We start from the raw sequence: 20,723 nt of genomic DNA, 5'->3' as shown, positions 1-20,723 counted from the left end.
AACTTCTTCTGATATGCCAAACCTTTATTAAACCAGGTAATGCTGCCTCCTCCTTTCTCCCTAGCTGTCCTGATGCATTGCTGCCCCAACTGTATACCTGTAAATAGAAACAAAATATAGATACCAGTTGATGAAAAAACAGGATTAGAAACTTTAAAAAAAAATTGGGGATTGATATATAAACTCACTTATTTATAGTTTGACACATGAACTAAAGTATTTCATTTATTTTCAAATAGACTTTGAAATCCAGAACATCAATTTAATAGATTATCATGATTATTGCATAAGAATTTATCAGATGTCAGACTATACCAATTTACCTATGAATTACAATTTATACTGTGAATTAAAATTTATACCTGTGAATTACAGTAAATACCTGTGAATTAGCTGTTAATGCCATCCCATGAGTTGTGCCACAACATATCTTGGTTATACGCTTGTTAGACAAGGCTTTCACAATGGTTGGATTCGGCCTGTCACCCATATCACCAACACCCAATTGACCTTTGCTATTTTTACCCCATGACCACACCTCTGTATCTATGATAATGGAGGGCCTTCTCATTTCATCTTCTGTGGCTGAAATAAACAAGCATTATATAGATTATGTATATTAGATTTGATATCATAAAACATTTGTAAATGAAAACAAAGAATGCTGAAGAAAAGATCAAAACCAGTCACTGTAATTCTTACTTTGAACAGATAACTACAACATTTAGGCTTTGTCTGAAATTAAGGGGAGGATTTGGTGCCAGCTGACATGTACAACCACGCAGCACCACATGCTGTAAAGTGGCTGGCTCAAGTCAGGAGCCTGCAATTCAGTGTTTGTCATTTGTTGATATAAACATTTGTTTTTGTTTTTTGTTTATTTCATAAATCAGGCCAATAGTTTCCTAATTTGAATTGTTTTACATTTGTCAGTTAGGCCTTTTATAGTGTGTTATGCAGTATAGGTTTCGCTCATTTTTGAAATCGATACAACATATATAGTTATCATTGTTGAAGGCAATATTCAACAAAGAACACTGTTTCTACACAATCTATAAGTTTGTATACTGACTTTACTTTGGAAATTCCATGAAAAAAAGAGTTTTTCTCAATCTACAAAAAATTGGTACATATGACAATAAATTAATCCACAGTAAACAAGATGCATTGCAATAAATTGATGTTAATCTTACTTGATGATCTTGTTGACACTTTTCTTTCCAATTCTTCTTGCTTGGCTAAAATGGTCCTCATGGATGATCTTTTTGTTGTTGTCTCAGCTGACTGACTTCTACGTTTAGGAGTTACTTCCCCTGGATCTACAGTTTTGCTTTGGTCTAACTCATCAGTTTTACTATCATCTAAGAAAAGCATCTCTGTCTGTATGCCCTCTATAAATGTTGTTTCACCAAAAGAACAGTCTGATATTTTAGGGGTTTTAGGATCAGGAGTTTTTGAAGTACTTGACTTTCTAAAATCTTTCCCCAATTGGCTTTCAACAATTTGTGTTGCATGAAAGACATCTTCGTCAGATGTGTCAAAGCCGACGAGATGAATATTAGAATCCACGCTAGAATTTGTATCTTCTTTTTCTTTTTCTTCAGGTGCAGAAGCAGACATTCTGTCCATTAATGATGTCTTAAAGCCACTTAGCATGCCAGTCATTTGCTGCGGAATAGCATAAGCAGACTGCATACCTGTTTGAACTGTTGACCAAATGTCAGTTACAGCTCCTTTTGCAGCACTACCATCAAGAACCTTGCCATTAGAATCAATGTTTAATGCTAGGTCGTCATCATCTAGCTGTTTTGCTAAAAATTGTCTTGCATTTTTACCATCAAGGAAACTTTTTGATCTAGAAACCCTGTGATCACTTTTTGATGACAATGACCTTTCAATTTCAGGTTTTTGTCTTTGCCACACATTTTCATCTGAAATAGAGCGCTGTATATTTGGTTGACTTGCAGGGTTATCTCCCTTAGAATCTGATTCACTAACAGAATTATCTCCCTTTAAAAGTTTTTGATCTCCTGTTACATTTTCTATTGATGTACCTGATGTTACAGTACTGCCCTCTTCTGTTGTTATTTTATTTTCTTTTGAAATAACAGTTTGTAAGCTTTGTTGTGATTGGCTTGTATCTTCCAATTCTTCAAGATTTATTATGGCCTGTGATTGGTCCGAAACACTAGTTTTTACAGTATCTTTACAAACATGATCCTCTGTAATTATACAGGTATCAGAAGTTTCCATGTAACTGTAGATTTCCTCATTACATTTAGAACAAGTAGATGGAAAAAGTTTATGTGTAGTTTTTTCAATATTTGATGGCCGTTTTCTTGGAGCAATATCAAGAAGACTTCTTTCGACCAACGCCATAGTATACATTTCCCCACAAACAATATCCAAGACATTTCTTCCATTAAATGCCTCAATCTGTATTGGGGTAACAGATTTTGTGACTGTATTTACTCCTAGTGCTATGCCACTCCCCCATACCCACAATTCATTATCAACAGACAGAGCTACCGTATGATTTTTCCCACATGCTATTTTCTGAATTGCAATTTTTTCATGTGGACCCGTATTTCCATGTTCACAAACTTCATTACAAGTTTTAACAATTTCAATAAGTTGAGGTAAAGGAACAGTCCCTTCATGTAATTTCTCACTCCCTTCTGGTACCCCACATTGTCCTTCACTTGATACTCCCCAGCAGAAGACATCACCATATTTGGTAACAGCAGCAGAATGGTTGGATCCGCAAGCAATATAATCAATTTCTTTATCTGCAATATAAGATTTTATGAAACAATCTTGGAATTCCTACATAAATGTACCAAATATTTCCTAATTTTTATAAATTTTAAGCATAATCACAAGGTTGATATTTTTATGTTCTACAGTGGGCTAATAATAGCTTTGTATTTGTATATAATTGTACATCAGTAACTTAAACCTATGTTAATTTTAAACAATTACAGCCCTCAAACATTAAAAACAAGAATACAATTCATGACTGATATCTCTGTTTTGCTGATCTTGTATCGCTAATAATTTTTCTGTTTTCATTTTTGTGAAAAAAAGCACACTTGACCCTTTTGGTCATTTAAGGTGGGCTAAAAAAAAATACTGTCAAAAATCAACAAATTGTGATAAAATTTCACTTGTTGTATTTGAAAGACACAAAAGACAGTTTTAATTAATGATATTTTATTACATTTTTATAATTGCTTAATGAGATTAGTTTTGCTAATTGTTGAAGGCTGTACAATGACCTATTAGCTGCTAACTTTTATGTCATTTAGTCTCTGGTGGAAAGTTGTCTCAGTGGCAACCACACTAAATCTTCTTATCTTTATAATTATTGCATTTAAGTTTTCTTACAAAAAGAGAACAAAAACATATATAAGAATTTGTGATCGTAAAATTCTGCATATAAATGCACACTAAAACTACCTGTAAGACTCTCAACCAACACTGGATCATGAGTTTCTTTAGTCTCTAAATTACCAATTCCCAACTGTCCGTAATTGTTCTGGCCGCAAGCATAGACACCACCATCCTTGGTCAAAAAGAGGCAGTGGTCCCCTCCTAAAGCTACTTGTTTTACTTCCTTTTCCTTAAAGATGGGAAAATTCACAACATCAACACTGCCATAGAAACCCTGCCACAGAAAACAGCAGCCATCTTTTTCTTCTTTCTTGCTGTAAAAAAAAATATGTAACAAGTTTTAAATGCCTGACTGATGTACTTTTGACAATAAAAGTAAAGGAAACTAAGAACTTTTCACTATAATGACAATCAATGCATGTTCTTATGGTCTTATATATAATAGCTATTGCATGTATTGTGTCATCCAGTTTCTTAGCGCAGAAGGTTATGAGCCTAATGCTTGGTGAAACCAAATATAAACCTTAAAAAATTTCATAAGATTTGTATCTAATTTATGTTTCAATACATAACATAAGTGTCTGCTGGTATGATGCATAACATTGGTTTTTGTTCCTTCAATCATGTTAAATACACAACATTGTAAGGTGTCTGCTGCTAAAATTTAGTGCAGTATTAAACACAATCTTCAGGCTTGACCAAAAGACCTCCAACCAACGCTTGTAAAATTGCTTTCAGGTATGTACAAGCCAATAGAATCCAAATTGAATTGTTAGTCTTGTATGATTTTTAATTTCAGTTTTTTTGTGTATAATTTCGGAGTTTAGTATGACGTCCATTATCACTGAACTAGTATACATATTTTTTAAGGGGTCAGCTGAAAGACGCCACCAGGTGCGCAAGTTTCTCGCTATATTGAAGACCCATTGGTGGCCTTCGGCTGTTGTCTGCTCTATGGTTGGGTTGTTGTCGCTTTGACACATTCCCCATTTCCTTTCCCAACTTTATGACTATGCGGTATTCAATGTTGAAGGCTGTACAATGACCTATAGTCATTTGGTCTCTTGTGGAGAGTTGTCTTATTGGCAATTATACCACGTCTTCTTATAATATTATCATGTTTATATACCTCACACAGTCCTGATTATATCTACCTGACCTTTGATCAGCCATTCAACATTTATATAACATGGCCTTATTCCAATTGATAATTTGATTATTGTCTGATAGTTCTGCACTTCATAAATAAATATTTTAATATATTTATAATCTATATAAACATGTTTTCATTTATTCTACTTCTGATCCGATAGACCTTTAATACAATTACCTGAATTAAAATCAGTCAACTGCGACAATAATATAAACGAGGAATTTAAATTGTAGAATCTAATTGTAGATATTTGACACTATTGCTTTCAGTCATGAGATAGGCGAACGATTTCAAATGTGCGAAACAATTTCGGTAAGTAGATCATTAGCAATGTGTTGCATCACGAGAAAATTACTATAATTTTCTGCATGGGACATTATAGATTTATTTATAATGAAATGTATACAGTTATGTAAGTTTCATTGCTTAATTTGGGGGTGGTTCACATCAGAGCACAGTAATTTTCTGAAAATATAAATGTTAATTTTCCTGGAAGCCAGCAATTTTGTAGTCTTTAATTTTTTTAGAATATCACCATTGAATTACTTTTCTTGAGTAAGATTTTGAGAAGTCTGTATGATATATTTACATAAAGAAGTTTAAAAACTAAAATGTTAGGAAAGTCCTCATTTGAATAAGCTAGAAAATTGACATATTGGAATGCCAGCTTGCACAATTTTTTTGTGCAGCACCAAAACAATCAAATAATTAATACTGATGCAAATGAAGCAATACACATGATACATGTATGTTTTTTTAATATTAATGTATCAAGTTTGTAAATAATATGACACCAGAAAATTCAGAATATGTTTTACATAAATATCAAGTTTCATAAAATTCAAGTTCATGCTACATGTATTATTTCATTAATGTATTTTGGCAGCCATTTCAAACATGATAGCCAACAGATACTTTTTGATACCAAAAAAAAACCAATTTAAAATAAAAGCATACTATTACTTTATAAACCTAGCGGTATTTATAAAATTTGTTAAAAGCTTTCAAATTTTCACAAAATTCAAAGAGACCTTTCTTTTATAGATATTATAATATAACCATTCTTATATAGGTTGGGGGCATTATCTTGACCAATTATATGACAAAAATGTCCTGAAAGATGGAGAGTGTCATTCATAAGGGCACTGCAGACAGTTCCGAGCTGAAGCTCAAATTAGACAGATCTTCAGAACAGCAGCCAGGGTTTTAATAAATGTTTGATTATAAATATAACAAACCAGTTGATCAAAAGGCCTTTATGAATCCTTACTTGCTTGCAAAGGTTGAATGTGAGAGAAAGATAAGAATCATCAGGCCTCACAGTCACAAAGATTTTAAGCATGATTATCATACTCAAGACTCAATATTTGTTGCCTTTCAAAAGTCTGGATTTGGTGTTTCAAGCACAAGTTTTGTTTATGAAGTTCAATTATAAATACCATGTACTGAGTATAGTTTATTACAACACTGATATAGAGTCCTCTGACCTCCTCATTAGAAAAATTCAACCTTTTCATAAGCAGAACCAGAAGGGGGGGGGGGGGGGATTTGGTTGATTATATATAGGGAATCACTGAAGCATGACTTGACCTTTAGGTCAGTCAGATCAGCCCCCCTTTTTATGAAAAGTTCTAGATCCGCCACTGCTTTTTCAGAGGTCCTAAGCAAATTGGTCCTATAAGTAAAACAGGTCTAACATCTGATAACTTGAGGCTAAGAGACAAGCAATGATAGTTGATCTGAAGTGAAATAATTGTGCCTTTCTGTAATTTACATGATTTAAAAAAAATAACAGCCTACACAATTATTTCAAGATAGTTTAGATAGTCAACAAGGTGAATTTTCTTTAATCGTTTACTGCCTACAGTGTGTAAAAGTCAATATAATAATGCACTGTCATTATTTTACCATTATCTGATTTTAAAATGTTTTAAAAATCAATAAAACTACAGACATGAAACAATGTATGACATTTCTTATTCATTGAATTGATAGACTTTGAAACAAGTCAAATATTTCTTTTTATTTAGACTCATTCATTTCATAATAAATGAAATGGAAACGTTTTTAATAATGTGTAAAAATAGCATTTGACAATAGGACACCTAAAATTGTGAATTGTTTAAGAAATGTACACACCAATATAAAAAAGGATATGTATGATTGTCAATGAGACAACTGAACTCCTCACAAGAGACCACAATGACACAAAAATTAACAGCTATAGGTCACTGTATAGCCTTCAACAAGAGCAAAGTCCATACTGCATATAGTCAGCTATAAAATTTTAAGGCCCCGAAAGGTATTTTTAAAAACTTTTAAATACAAAGAATTATTGGGTATTCAGACAGTAACAGCAACCCAGCAACAAAAATAACCATAAGACATCAAGAATGCAACATGTATATATGTCTATAAAACTATGTCTAGCTATCTATAAATTTCTGAATTTTGATCTTTCTTGGAACCACTACTTAGCTTGCAATATCAACAAATTCAAACAATGAAAAGTTGGTCATCTGGTTAATTTATACCATTAGTAATTTGTATTGATAAATGTATCGGATGCCAATGCAGAGAAAATTAAGTTTATTTTGTCAATGCAAAAGCATGTCGATGTACATAAGAAATTTGATATTTATTTAAACTCTAATTTGATTGACACTTGAATTTAAATTTGATTAAAATGAAGCAAATGAAACGTGATATCAATATTTATTTAACAATACTTGTAGTGTTTTTATTTCTCTCCTGGGGACAAATTTTGTAACAAATAGAGTCTTTCCAATTGTGTAAGATTAAATAAATCTTATAATATAAAGCGATTTAGTGTGTTTTTTTGTTTCTTTAATTTTGAAAATTATATATTAATGTATAATGTATAAAATGGTTTTTCTTAACAATTAAATGCAGTCTTCTGTTAACTAAATCTACCCATAGAATCATATATGGTCTGTAAGGATCTATTATTTCCTGATACACTTTACTTTTATTGTAAGAAAAAAAAGAAACTTTACTTTTAATGTAAGAAAAAAAAAGAAAGAGTCAAAGTGTTCAAATATTTTGTTTAATTTGACACATATTTTTTTGTTCATTTATTCCTCGAAATATGCAGATATGTGTATGTTACTTTTATGTGGTTGATTTACAGTTGAAATTTCCATAATGCAGAACTTCACGTGTTGGCATTTATAAAAGTTTTTTTTAATGTTTTTTTTATATTGTTTGGTGCTGTTTCTTTGATATATCATACAGTGTATCCAACATCAACTTTTTATTCATGCCTAGAGAATTGCATGATAAGTCAAATTTGAAATAATCATTTTTGATTGACAAATGAATGTCTACAAGACTGTTAGTATTCATGTTTGAATGGTTCTATACTAGTCATTATTGGGGCCCTTTATAGCTTGCTCTTCCCTGTGAGCCTAGGCTCTGTATTAAAGAACGTATTTTGAACTTTAATGGTTTACTTTTACAAATTGTGACTTGGATAGATGAGTTGTCTCATTGGCACTCATACCGCATCTTCTAATATCTATTAGATTGAGACAATTGATGAGGACTATAATACACTGGCCTTATACAACTTTCATGATAGTTTTCGTTGTTGTGACCTGTATTATTGATGTTGTGCAAATGAGAAGCCATGGGGTTCAGATGACCATCCCTCTTGAAAATAATCCATTGAAGGCTTCTCAAGTCAAGAATCTGATATTCAAATTAAGTTTTATGAGTGTCATGACCCCAAATTATCAAATTCATCAGGTCATGACCCCAAATGACCTGACCCCCTCAGAAAGTTCTGGATTCTGGCGTAATGTATGTCTATAACATCTCTGTGTCAACATTTGTCTATAGAATTAAATTGTTGACATTTAATGCAGGTTTTACTGTAAACGGTATTGACACAGACAGTATAATTGGTTAATACTAGCTTCTATTGACTTTATTCATTTGTGAGAACATGTTCTGAATACAAATCGTGTGTGAAGGATGGTTAATAGTAGTTCAATATTTCCTTTCACCGTAATACTTATATATAGTCACTGTATATAGTCAACAACTTTTTGTAAATATTTCTTTTTTGAGATTTGTAATTTAAAAAGTAACATAATTTAAGTTCGGCTTCAACAATTAGTTTAAAAGTTAACGGAATATTTTTAATATATAAATAAGGAAATGTAGTATGAAACATTATAGTTGTGTTACATTACCATTTCAATGGGCAATTTATAGCTGACTATGCTGTGTGGGCTTTGCTCATTGTTGGTGGACGTACAGTGACCTATAGCTGTTAATTTCTGTGTCTGCATTTGGTCTCTTGTGGAGAGTTGTCTCATTGGCAATCATACCACATCTTTTTTTTATATTTGGTGTACTTATAAGTTCAAAGTAGTTTACGCAGAACCTACATTATTACCAATATCTGTGTTTAAAATCTGAACCATTACATAAAAAAGACCTCAAGTCATAAATATACCATAGGTCTATATTGGATTGTTTTATAATAAAAGTATCAATTGATCGATCAGAGAATGGCCCTGAGGTCCATCTTGATAAGAGGTTGTAAATGGTCTGTAAAGGCTTGTTAACTATGTTATTGACATTAAAGTCTGACTGAATATTTCAAAGGTGATACATTCATGTCTCTAATAGGAGATTTCAGTGATAGCTGTTGTTTACAATGTGGAGGTTGAAAAAGTTAAGCATCACATGACATTTTTCTGAGCATCTTTTGACAAACAAAAATCAAATTGATTGTAATAGTAAGCTATGCTGATATATATGTCCAAGACTTATAATAATGGACCAAAATAAAAATAAAGGGAAATAATATTGCCACAAAATTCTGATTTTTTAAATTCAACTATTGTGCACACATTTTTGTACATGATATAACTACACAACATCAGCAGCTCACACAACTGATCAAGTTCATGCTGACTATTTTTTGAGGAAAAAATCTTTAGAGACACTTTTTAGTGATCACACCATGCAAAACATTTTATCCAATCTTTTCTTTCTGATTTTATCAACAAACTTAAGAGGATTCAACTTTTTAATCATTCTGAAATTGTGATCTGATTACTTTTTTTTTAATAATCTTCCTCTTCCATTCTTTTAAACCTTTAAATACACCTGTAACTAAAATGTATTAATAATATACCGATAGACGAAAAATATAATTCTGGGAATTGTCCAGCTACTTATAGCCTCTATGTGGCTGAAAACTCTTTACAAATATCATTATTTATTTACATTAACTCATTATAAAAGAAATACATTGACCTACATATAACAATCAATTACCTCTTTTTTTCATTACATCTTTTTAAGAAATGGACCAACGACCTACTAATCGGTTTATATAACAATAGACATGCAAGACCTTTAAATACCGTTCTATCAAAACATTTCAACAAATACACCCCTTAATACACACGAACAATAGAAGGAACTAAACAAGCTGATTTGTCGGACACTTGTGTACTGAGGTGGGGTGAACAATTGTTCTATGTTTTTGAACGAATATTTAAAGCAATACATTATTTAGGTATGTGTAAATTCAATATCACTTTCTTTTTTTTTTCCAATAGTTTTTAGATTTTTTTCTACAAAAAAAAAATGTATTATATACTAATTAGAATATAAATGACTGTCATTGGAAATGTTTAAGGCTTTTAAAAATTTAATTAACAACAGAAAAATACAAATTGATTCCTAATTGTTCAGAGCCATAGTTTCAATATGGCCCTATAAACCTGAGATATTTTCTACCATCCAACCCCCCCACCCCCTGACAAAAAAAAAATCCAAACCCAAAAGAATGATAAAAAATACCATGAAAACACTTTTTTATGAGAGAATTGCACCCTCCGTTTTTGAAAAATTTATAGCTTCATGCTAACTAAAATTCTTTTAGTTTTTGAAAAAAGAAACAATCAACAAGTTTATTAATTAAAAAATTCACATAAAAATAACAAGTTTTCCAAATACCCCCTTTAAAATCTTATCTACAATATATTTTCAATTAAAGAAACAAATAGCTATTTACAAACAAATATATTTGTACCCCTCTAACTCTGATCTGAAGATAGCCATGTTTATTTATTTTACCTGTTATGCTAATTGTTCTTTTAAAACTACTGAATCGTGGTGACATTTCATTTCAGAACTTGGCTTGAATGATTTTAAACACAATTTCAAAAGATCGCTATACTACTACATGATCTTTTTGGATTATGTATTTGTTATAATAACTGGATAAGTGTCAAAATGTGAAATTCATATACATCTACATGTAAGTAAATTCTTCAAATTTTGATTTAAAAAAATCTTGTATTTTACGAGTCATTTTCTATAATAACCAAAATTTTTAAGGCTTTATTTACCATAAAGATATTTAATATTTATTTTGGATTGTGCAGAGAAACTCTTAAACTCCTAAAGAAAACTAAATATTCAATAAAATTAATAATATTTTGGTCACTTAGATTCATAGCTATCTAATTATAATGTATAAATGTTTTCTCATGAAAATTTCTTCAAATTCAGCATCCGAATGCAGGTGGTCCTGGAGTTCAATCACCAGCAACTTCAAACAATTATAAGACTTGAAAAATGGTATTTGCTGTAACCTTGTGAACCAGCACAATAAAAATCTAGCTAGTAAATGCATGTTAAATACATGTTCTTGAATTGAATATGCATTTCAATTGTCTCTTGAGACTTGACAATCTTAAACCATCCATCACAGTGACACCATTATCAAATTTAAGCCAACAGAGGGGGTAGAGTGTGCTACTGTTTCAACTTTGTTCAAATATTCAATCAATTTAAAAAGTAAAGTGACTGCCAATCACCAATTGTTCTAATGACAATCACGTCATGAGAATTTTTTTACATTTGATTGTGCCACCTTTGGGCTTTTTCAAGGTGGCCAGTTTTTATTGGTGGGGGAAGCTGGAGTTCCTGAGACCATGACCTTCGATAGGAAAACTGACAATCCTATTAAATGAAATATTTTATAGTACATGCATATATATGAACATTGATTTTTTTTTAAATAATCTTGATGTATAGTATATTTTTGTATTAAAATATATTTATTCTTTCGCAGGTAATAAAATATTGAATGTGTACTATATAATTTTCTGTACCATTACACATATTGAATTTGAATATTAATTTATTACAAACGGAGATAGAAATTCAATTTCATGCTTAATAGATTTGAAAAAGATTTGTATATTAATAATATACATTCTATGCAAAAAAAATTATTGAATGTGCATGTACCGTTACACATAATATGACATATTGATTTTGAAAACTAATACTATAAATAATTCATAACAAAAAAAAAATATAAATTCAATTTAATGCTAAATAGATTTAAAAAAGATTTTAATTCAGTTTCCAATTTTTAAGGATAATATCTATCTCATTCAATTGTTCTCCTAAATTTTCGATTGAAAATTTCACTGCATTGGTTTTATGATATGCGAAGCATAAAAAATTTTAACAGTGGGAGATGAAAGGTTACTGATTTATTGATTTTAAAATTCATGCAGACGGAAGAATATTTGATAAGATTTGAATAAAACTGAATTGAAAATTAAGTCATTCACAAATTTTTGAAAAGAAAGCCACAGTCATTTGCATTTTTTAATCAAAATATAGATTGTTACGGACATTTTGCATTTTTATCCTTCTTTTTAAGCTAGTATTTGTATTCAGAGAGATCAATGTTAAGCATGTTAAATGCATCTTTAAGAATTATTCTTATTAAAATATTCTTTGAAACTCAGTTAATAAATTTAAGGATTTCAGTTTAGAAAACTTTTGGGGTTAACTCAGCATGCATTCATAGGCTTTCTTTCTTTAAAAGTGTTTATAAAATTAAAGGAAAAATATTGTAGATTCATTATTTCATGCATATGGGGTACCAATTTTCGTTGCTTTCATGAGTATAGGGAAACCCAAAATTTAAACGTTTCACAAAATATGAATTTTTCTTCATGCTTGTATACAAGCTATTGAAATCCACAAAATCAATAACCTTGAAAATACAATTTTCCTAAATCCACAAAAACTGGAACCCTCTGAAATAAATGAATCTAGAGCATGCAAAAGTAACGAATGAAATATGTATTTTACCCCTGTTCTGTTGTTACGATCTTAAAAAAAGGCCATTTCGGGTGGCCAGCAGGGTTTACCTTTCTATGATTTTGAAAGTGAACTGGCCTATAAAAAAAGTTATATGTTCATTAGCTCAACTGATAAGTTCATGTTTGCCCTACTTCCAGTGGCAACTATTTCATGCATGCTCAGGATGAGAACTTGATTTCTATAAATACTAAGGTAACATTCCACAATTGTGTGTTGATTGGGTTGATATGCAGAAAATCCAGCGACTCCTGGAAAAAGAGGGTAAAGGATAGGGACAGAAATGTGTTTTTTATACACTGATTCTTTGTTGAAACAAAATGCTATGAAATAGTCATTTCTAAAATGCATTTAAACAGCATTTTACTATACAAAACTGAAAAGTATAAATTGGTATAATACAACAGAGAAAATACATCTGATGAGTTTATTATATAATTTCAGTCTTCAATTTTGGGGGATTTCACTTCATGTAAATTTACCTAGACATTTTCTGTTAATTGTTCAACTTGACTATGGCACCAATTTTCTGTATTTCTTCATCTTATTCTTTAAATCATATCTTCACACTGCAAAATCAAAGAAATATCTTATTCCATAATTAGAATGATCAGATTTTAAATTGAATGATTTTACCATAACTTAAGGATGTACTTAGGTGAGGTTTTGGAATTTGTGTTAAATGTTCGGACTCCTTGGTGTTTTTCCATACAATACAATGTAAAATATTTTCCCCCAAAACACGTACCTTTTATTTTTTCATATTAGACTTAATAGCTCATGAAAGGTCATGTACCAAAATTTTAGAAGATTCTTAATTTTTTTTCTTTTGTTTTGAGACCCAAATAGTACCAATGCATATATAAGGTAAAAGTCCAAGTAAGCCTTTTCCTGCCATATTTTAAATCTCAAATATCTCGAAAAGGAGGTCCATGACCTATCAATATTTTTAGCTTATCTTTATCCTTAATAGATGCTCTAGCAGCTTATAGTATCAATTTTAATTTCTTAATTTTTACCTAACCTCACCTAAGTACATCCTTTAATTGATATAGAAGAGAATATTTAGCTTTCCCATCTCCAGCGTATTGCCAAGATATTCATGGGCTTACATATTTTCACCAATGGTCATACATTGAAAAGTACATTTATATGAAAATAATTCTTTAAGATCCAAAGAACTTTGACACTATTTTCTGATCAAAAATTTATAGTCTTTCAATATATTTGCTATTCATTTCATTTCCTGGGTACTTATTTTCAAGGAATGATAAAAATTATATATTGGTGGTTGTTTGGTTTTATAATTTTAACAAATTCTGTTCCAAATCCTACAAAAAAGGTGTCATTTGTTGAGTATGGAAAGTCATGGTTCAACTGTATTTTGTTGTACCACATGTACCTATACCCACACAATCCATGAAAACATGATAATTAGTACCCCAAAAAGAATGATGAATCCACAGTATGGGATTTAATGACACAAGGCAAATGAAAAATGTTGCAAAAAGGCAAAGATCAAGATTAAACCAATAATTATCAGGTAGATTTCGTTTTGTCATAAAACCAATCTGTAATTCTGTCAAAATTTTTAAATTATTTATCGTGGGAAAATAACTAGTTCTGTTAAATAGATGGGAAGAATTGAAAACGATATGTTACAATTTCAATGTAAGGAAATTGGTCGATAATTAGTCACATTCATAATTAATGATGTCGTGATGCTGCCATTGAATAATTGCTTACCTAAGCAGTTTAAAAACATATGTAGATAGATGCCATTTTAAAGTTTAAAATTGAACAATTCACAATTCATGTATATACCAAAGATGTATAAACAAAGGCAACAAGTTTACTGATGAAGTTTGTTATAACTTTGGAAAAACATATCAACAATATAAAAGTCTGCAGCTCAGAACAACTTTTGGAGCATTGCTTCCACAGGTGCAGGATTTTTAAGCTGCATTGAAAACCTATTGGTGCATTTGGGCTGTTAATTCTGCTCTTTGTTCCAGTTGTTATCTCTTTGACATATTACTTGTTTCAATTCTCAATTCTTCATATAAACATGATAAATGAAAATTAAAGGAATAGAGAAAATAAAGGAAAAACATATAGAATAGAGAATACTGGCTAAGAAATTAAGAACAGAAATGCTGAGAGTTGTGCATTTTTGTGCCATTTAATTTGGTCTCTTGTGAAGAGTTGTCTCATTGGCAATCCTACAATATTTTCATTTTAATATGATATAATTGCCTAAAAATTGAAGAATATATAAATGAAGAACCCTTAACAAGACCCCTCAATATGTTGCAGGGTTAAACTATATATGTTTTTGAAATACTTTTAACATGTTTAACTCTCTCTAGTATTTCTATCATTATACATGATCAATACATTAACAAACCTCACAGAGACTTAGCTGTCATGTGATTTCTCCCACAACCAAATGCCCATTTAGACACAAATAATGAATTCTCCCTGATAGCCAAATGCCCATTGAAAGATAAATAATATATATATATATATATCTCTTTCACAGTTCAAACTTCATTAAAAATGCAAAAACATGTTTTCACAGAAAAAACATTTTACGTCAAGGACAAAATGACTTGTAATAGGTGATGCATGACATCATAGTCTATGCCTGCATACAGGTGCATACACATATTTACATATTTTCAATTAACTGAAGCAGATTTATATACAACCTTCTAACGGTATGCATGACTTTCTTTTAATTTTACCTTATACTATTTAGTTGTACTTGAGTAGAAATAAATTGATATATTTTAATTCTATAATTGTTGAATGACATTTAGTAAAATAAATATTTGTCATTCAATTTTTATTTTTTAGGATAATTAAGTAGTTAACAATTTATTTCCTGCTTCCATATTTAATTTTAAGGACGTTAGCTTACTTTTAATACTCTGTAACAATTTGATGGACTACTGTAAAAGCAGAAATTTTCGTGGAGGATTTAATTTCGTTTATTTCGTGGAAAGAATATATCCACGAAATTAAAACCCCCACGAAAATTTAACTTCCATATAAAACCACTTCCAGTTTAAGGAAACCACGAAATTAAATCCCCATGAAATCTTACAGAGACAAAACCACGAAATTTTAACCCCACGAAAATTAATGTTTCTACAGTATTTCTAAATTATTATTTTTTTTGTCCAGCAATCCAAATAATTTAAAACTTGTTTTACATTTGTCATTTTTTGGCCTTTTGTAGCTGATTATGCTGTAATGGCTTTGCTCATTGTTGAAGGCCATACAGTGACATATAGATATGAACATCAATGTCATTTGATCTCTTGTGGAGAGTTGTCTCATTGGCAATCATATTACATCTTCTTTTTTATACAATAATCAATAAAGTAAATGTAAAATGCAGTCAGCTGTCACATTTTAAAAATTCATTAGCCTGGCTTAAAAAGTGCAATTTAAACCTACAATTGTGCCCTTGTATAATCCTGTTTATATACATTAGATTTTCTGAATGAAAATGATAACAGGATAAACTAAACACTTTTATCTACTCAAAATGTTTATTTTAGTTTTGATAAAAAAAATGTAATTAAAAATGGATAAACTCGAAGTTTGAAATGCAAAATGTTATATATTGTTTATAGTAAAATAAAGTTTCTGATGAGCTAAAATAACAATTACTGGAATTAGATTCTCACAAATAAATGCCTCAACTGTATTTCACCGTATTTATCCATCGAAAGAACATTAGTGAGTTCAACAAAGCTAACAATGGCTTGGAATGTGAAATTAAAAAATGAAAGGTTTTTCTTATTGTTGGGAAAAATAGGCCGTAAAAATTAATGACTTGGAAACCGAACTAAAAATTAAAGTTTGAGGGGATTATAAGCTACTATAATAGGGGAGAGAAATGGTGGCATGTTTGTTTGATTTTCATTCCTTTTTTCTGTCATCTTAATGTACTTTTTAACATTTAACCACATAAAAAATAATAATAAACGGAAGGACAGTTTGACATTGCATTTGAAACCAGTAAAAGTCAGAAGTAGACTTGACCTTTTGCTCAATTTCTATAAACTGTTTACCGGGTACATTGTACGTACTCAGGTACTGTGAATTCATTATGATTTGAGGAATTCCAATTCTCTTGTTTTTTTTGGGTAGGTTTAGCTGTCAACCACAAATTTAAATGTTTAACTTAAAGATAAATTTTCTATAGGTTTGTATAATGCAGACTTTGGCAAAACCATGAAATCAAACACCCACAAAATAAGTACAGACGAAAATTTAACTGAAAATTTAATATTTAGGTATTTTAAATTTTTGGTTTAGTTGGTTGAAGAATATCTTAAGTTTAAGAATTTGTGTTAAGAAATAAAGTTTTTTCTTTTTTTTTCCAGATGGACTTCAAATTTCATAAAGAAACATGGGACCTAGTCAATACAAAGATAATAGTCTTGTAGAGACCCAGGGGAGTGTTAGTCCAGTGGGACAAACAATGGAACTGACGGATGACATTGAAAAGATAGAACTAGACCTAACTGGATTGGACACTAGTGATGAAAAAACTCGCTATCGCCAAAATACCACAAATGGTGGACAACAGATAAGTCCAAGAGCTGCTAAATACAGAGATGGAGGATCAAAAGGGAAGTTTGCAAAATACATTACAGTTCCCGAAGATAACACTAACAAATCCTCACCAAAAGCACATAATTCCCTCAGAGGTGCCCCATCTATGATTTCTGGGCATGGTACTACAAGATCTAGAGGAGCACCATCATTTGTTGGAAGTGTACCTACAACCAGTTTTCATCCTGGACATGAAGGCACAATACGGGGGCTGCCATCTTCCATGGGCACATTGACTGGAAGACGAAATCAACCTGCTTATAAATCTTGGAATGGTGCACTTCCAAATGGGCATCTACCCCATGGTCATACTCCTAGACCAGGAACACTTGCTTTTAGACGAGGGGCAACTGAACGCAAGGAACATTTAGTCCACCATTTTGGAATAGAAGTTGATAAGCATATCAATCATAGATATTCCCCTGGGGAGGAGATTTCTGGTCGTGTTGTTTATGACGTAACACGGAATTTAGAAATACGATTCATTGAGTTTCAAGTTATCGGACATTGTGCTATCACGACAGTTAATAATATAACAAAGATTAAAAAAACAAAAGTTGACAAATTTCTGTGTAAAAGAAAATATATGGTTGGGACACCAGATGGAAGATGGACTTCACTCATAACCCCTGGACATTACGTATCAAGCTTTCGCTTTTTGCTGCCATCAGGAATACCATCAACAGTTCAATATGATGACAATAGAAATGGATTTAGTGCAGAGATAACATATATGTTGAAAGTTCGGATTTGTGATGAAGTAGGATCCGCTTCAGCAAGAAGCAATCATTCTTTGAATACTCTAGTAAAGGTGCTCCTATCAAGGAGACTAAATTTTACAGTAAGAAGACCTTTTGATATTCATTCTGTACCCATGGGTCTCATGCCAATTATTCATACAGAAGACATTCAATTATCGTGTTCGGGAGTTGCAATAATAGATATGAGTCTAGATCGCACATGCTACTTAGCAGGCGACAACATCATTGTACATCTAGAGACACAAAACAAATATGCCCGTAAAATCAAAAGTATTTCTTGTGAGCTGGTACAAAAAGTAACTGTTCTTGCCAATAAATATCGAGCAACATACACTGTAATCTCAGTTAAGGATAAAAATCCTCAAGGTGTCAAGTCACGACATAGTAAAGAAAAAATAATGAGTTACAACATAAACATGCCTACGCAGGTTTCTTTTCTACCCAGCATTCTTCCAGGTTGTCGGACATTACATGTGACATACACTATATTTCTAAGCATTAAATTCAAATTATGCAGTGGAAAATTAACAATGGAAATTCCAATAAGTATAGGACCTGCAACCAGTTCTTCAAACTTAGAAAAATACAATTCTGTTCCAAATTTCAATCGACCTGTACGCTTCCCTCATTTCAACAGGAATGGAGATAGCAAAATATCTATAGCTGGAGAACAGGGACCTCATGTTCATTCAAAGTTTTCACATGAAGGGTGTGCTGGATTACTTTGCTGTTTTGGAAATGATGGAATTCGGTAAACCTGTGAAAACTTTCAATAGAAATGGAATTACATTACTATGATTTATAACATTACACTGTAATTTATTCAACAGTATTATCCACATAAAATAAAATATTATAATATTCTTCTAAAATTTTGAACTTTTAGGATCAAAAATCTATTTAAAGTGCTCTACTTCAGAAAAAAATATATAGAGAGACTGGGTCTATGGGACACAAATGATGCCACTGCTTGTATATAAATTATAAAGGGACATAACTCAAGAACAGTAATTGTGACATCTCACACATTGGAACTTCATCTGTGGTAATGAGCATTGTGTATAAGTTTTATTACATGTAATTGATTGGCAAACAAAACTAGCTAGAGAACTGAGACATCAGACTAAACCAACCATCAACATTAAACTGCTCAAAGACAAAATGAAACAACAAATTGTCCAAATAGCCCGTGACTTGGTACATTTGGTACACCAACAAAATGTTAAGGGGGAAACTAGTTTAAAATGTACACAGACATTTCAATTTTAATATGAATAAACAGCATTGTAAGAAGGGAGAGGGCAAGATACCAAAGGAATATATAATGTTCAAACAGACAAAAAACTGACAGTGCAATGGCTAAAAAAAATACAACACCAAAATACCAGCAATATTTTGTAACATAAAAAACACCAAAACAAAAATAGTAAACATTTGGTTGGTATTGGTGTTATATAAGATCTATAATATTTCTTTGCTTTATTCATTTACAAGAAGTTTTCCTATCAACTTGATCAAGGAAGGACCAATTTAACTATTCAAAGACCTAATAATATAGGGTTATTGCACGAATTTTGGGGAATATTGTCCTGAGTAGAATTTTATATTCATGCAATAACCCTTTTATTGTATAGCAATATATTATTTTATAATAATTGAAAGTAAAAATTGGTTTAAACTAAGATTTAAACGTTGATGACGTCATGAATTTTGAAGATTTATTGCACTAGTGCAATATTGAAATTTATTGCACGCTAACTTTTGGTTACTTTCTGTGAGGAATATTATATTGCTATGCAATAATATTCATTCTTGTTCATGGATCTTATGACAATTTTATAGTAGTGAACATATCAAATATTTTACATGGAACAATTTAGAGCAATATATATATATATATATATACTTACTCATGATACTTAATTTATGCAACATGTGCAAGTGGTCATGTAATTTTGTATTTATTTTAACAAAAGGTATTCCAACTTTCAACATATTCAAAAGTCAGATGTCAAAAAATTGTCATGTTTGCTCAGGTTAAAAATTAAAAGCTTAACTCAATTTTCCTAAAAATGTCAACAGGATAGACAATACATTTAATAGAAAACATGGAAAAGAGGCAGTCATGGAATCTGTTTGAACTATTTACCATTTTCATACATTTTTTTTGACAACTTTATGTTACCTCTGAGATTTACTAAAAAAACATTATTTATAATTTTACAACAATATTAAATTATTAGACATGGATTATCAAAATTTATTAATATTCAAAATCAAATGACAAATTCTTTATAATGGTATAAGGGAGATAACCAAATATAATTTTTTAGCAAAAAATTATTTTTCAAAATAACAATATATTTGGCAATTTGTATATAATGCATTATCCCTAATCATATCAAATAAATGGATTTTAGTATGAGGTACCATGATGGAGTCACTATATATCTATAGGTAAGCAGCAGAAATGCCAACACTTCCAGAACATCTGACTTTACAGCTTGTGTGTGGTAGTGTTTGGGCTGTTCAGTCTTAAGTTTTCTGTGCAGTGTCGAGTGGGCTGTTTGTCATGTCAGGTCCTTTTATAGATGATCAAATGGTTTTTTTCT

General features: G+C 30.9%; 2 protein-coding genes across 6 annotated transcripts in view; one reads left to right on the top strand and one right to left on the bottom strand.

Moving 5' to 3' along the window:
* Positions 1 to 20,723, bottom strand: part of LOC143058937 (alsin-like) — a 60,772-nt gene that overhangs the window by 31,702 nt on the left and 8,347 nt on the right. The window contains exons 3-8 of one of the 2 annotated variants that reach the window (XM_076232413.1): positions 13,201 to 13,287; positions 12,710 to 12,796; positions 3,460 to 3,707; positions 1,194 to 2,789; positions 383 to 585; positions 23 to 97 (exon numbers count right to left, since the gene is read on the bottom strand). In XM_076232413.1, the coding sequence (XP_076088528.1) occupies positions 23 to 97; positions 383 to 585; positions 1,194 to 2,789; positions 3,460 to 3,707; positions 12,710 to 12,796; positions 13,201 to 13,208 (2,217 nt within the window). In that variant the 5' untranslated portion in view covers positions 13,209 to 13,287. The remainder of the gene's footprint in view (positions 1 to 22; positions 98 to 382; positions 586 to 1,193; positions 2,790 to 3,459; positions 3,708 to 12,709; positions 12,797 to 13,200; positions 13,288 to 20,723) is intronic. The other variant, XM_076232414.1, reaches the window with a different exon arrangement.
* LOC143058940 (uncharacterized) lies at positions 4,763 to 18,954 on the top strand. Of its 4 annotated transcripts, none has more exons than XM_076232417.1 (2): positions 4,763 to 4,858; positions 17,119 to 18,954. In XM_076232417.1, exon 2 carries the CDS (start codon positions 17,145 to 17,147, stop codon positions 18,864 to 18,866), a length of 1,722 nt encoding a protein of 573 aa, XP_076088532.1. In that variant the 5' UTR covers positions 4,763 to 4,858; positions 17,119 to 17,144; the 3' UTR covers positions 18,867 to 18,954. The 4 variants fall into 4 exon arrangements, with proteins under 4 accessions (XP_076088532.1, XP_076088534.1, XP_076088531.1 ...); XM_076232419.1 differs by lacking the exon at positions 4,763 to 4,858 and adding an exon at positions 10,044 to 10,103; XM_076232416.1 differs by lacking the exon at positions 4,763 to 4,858 and adding an exon at positions 10,805 to 10,850.

Source organism: Mytilus galloprovincialis, chromosome 14 (genome assembly GCF_965363235.1).
Source record: "Mytilus galloprovincialis chromosome 14, xbMytGall1.hap1.1, whole genome shotgun sequence".
Lineage (NCBI taxonomy): Eukaryota > Metazoa > Mollusca > Bivalvia > Mytilida > Mytilidae > Mytilus > Mytilus galloprovincialis.
This window is presented reverse-complemented; position numbering and strand designations above follow the sequence as displayed.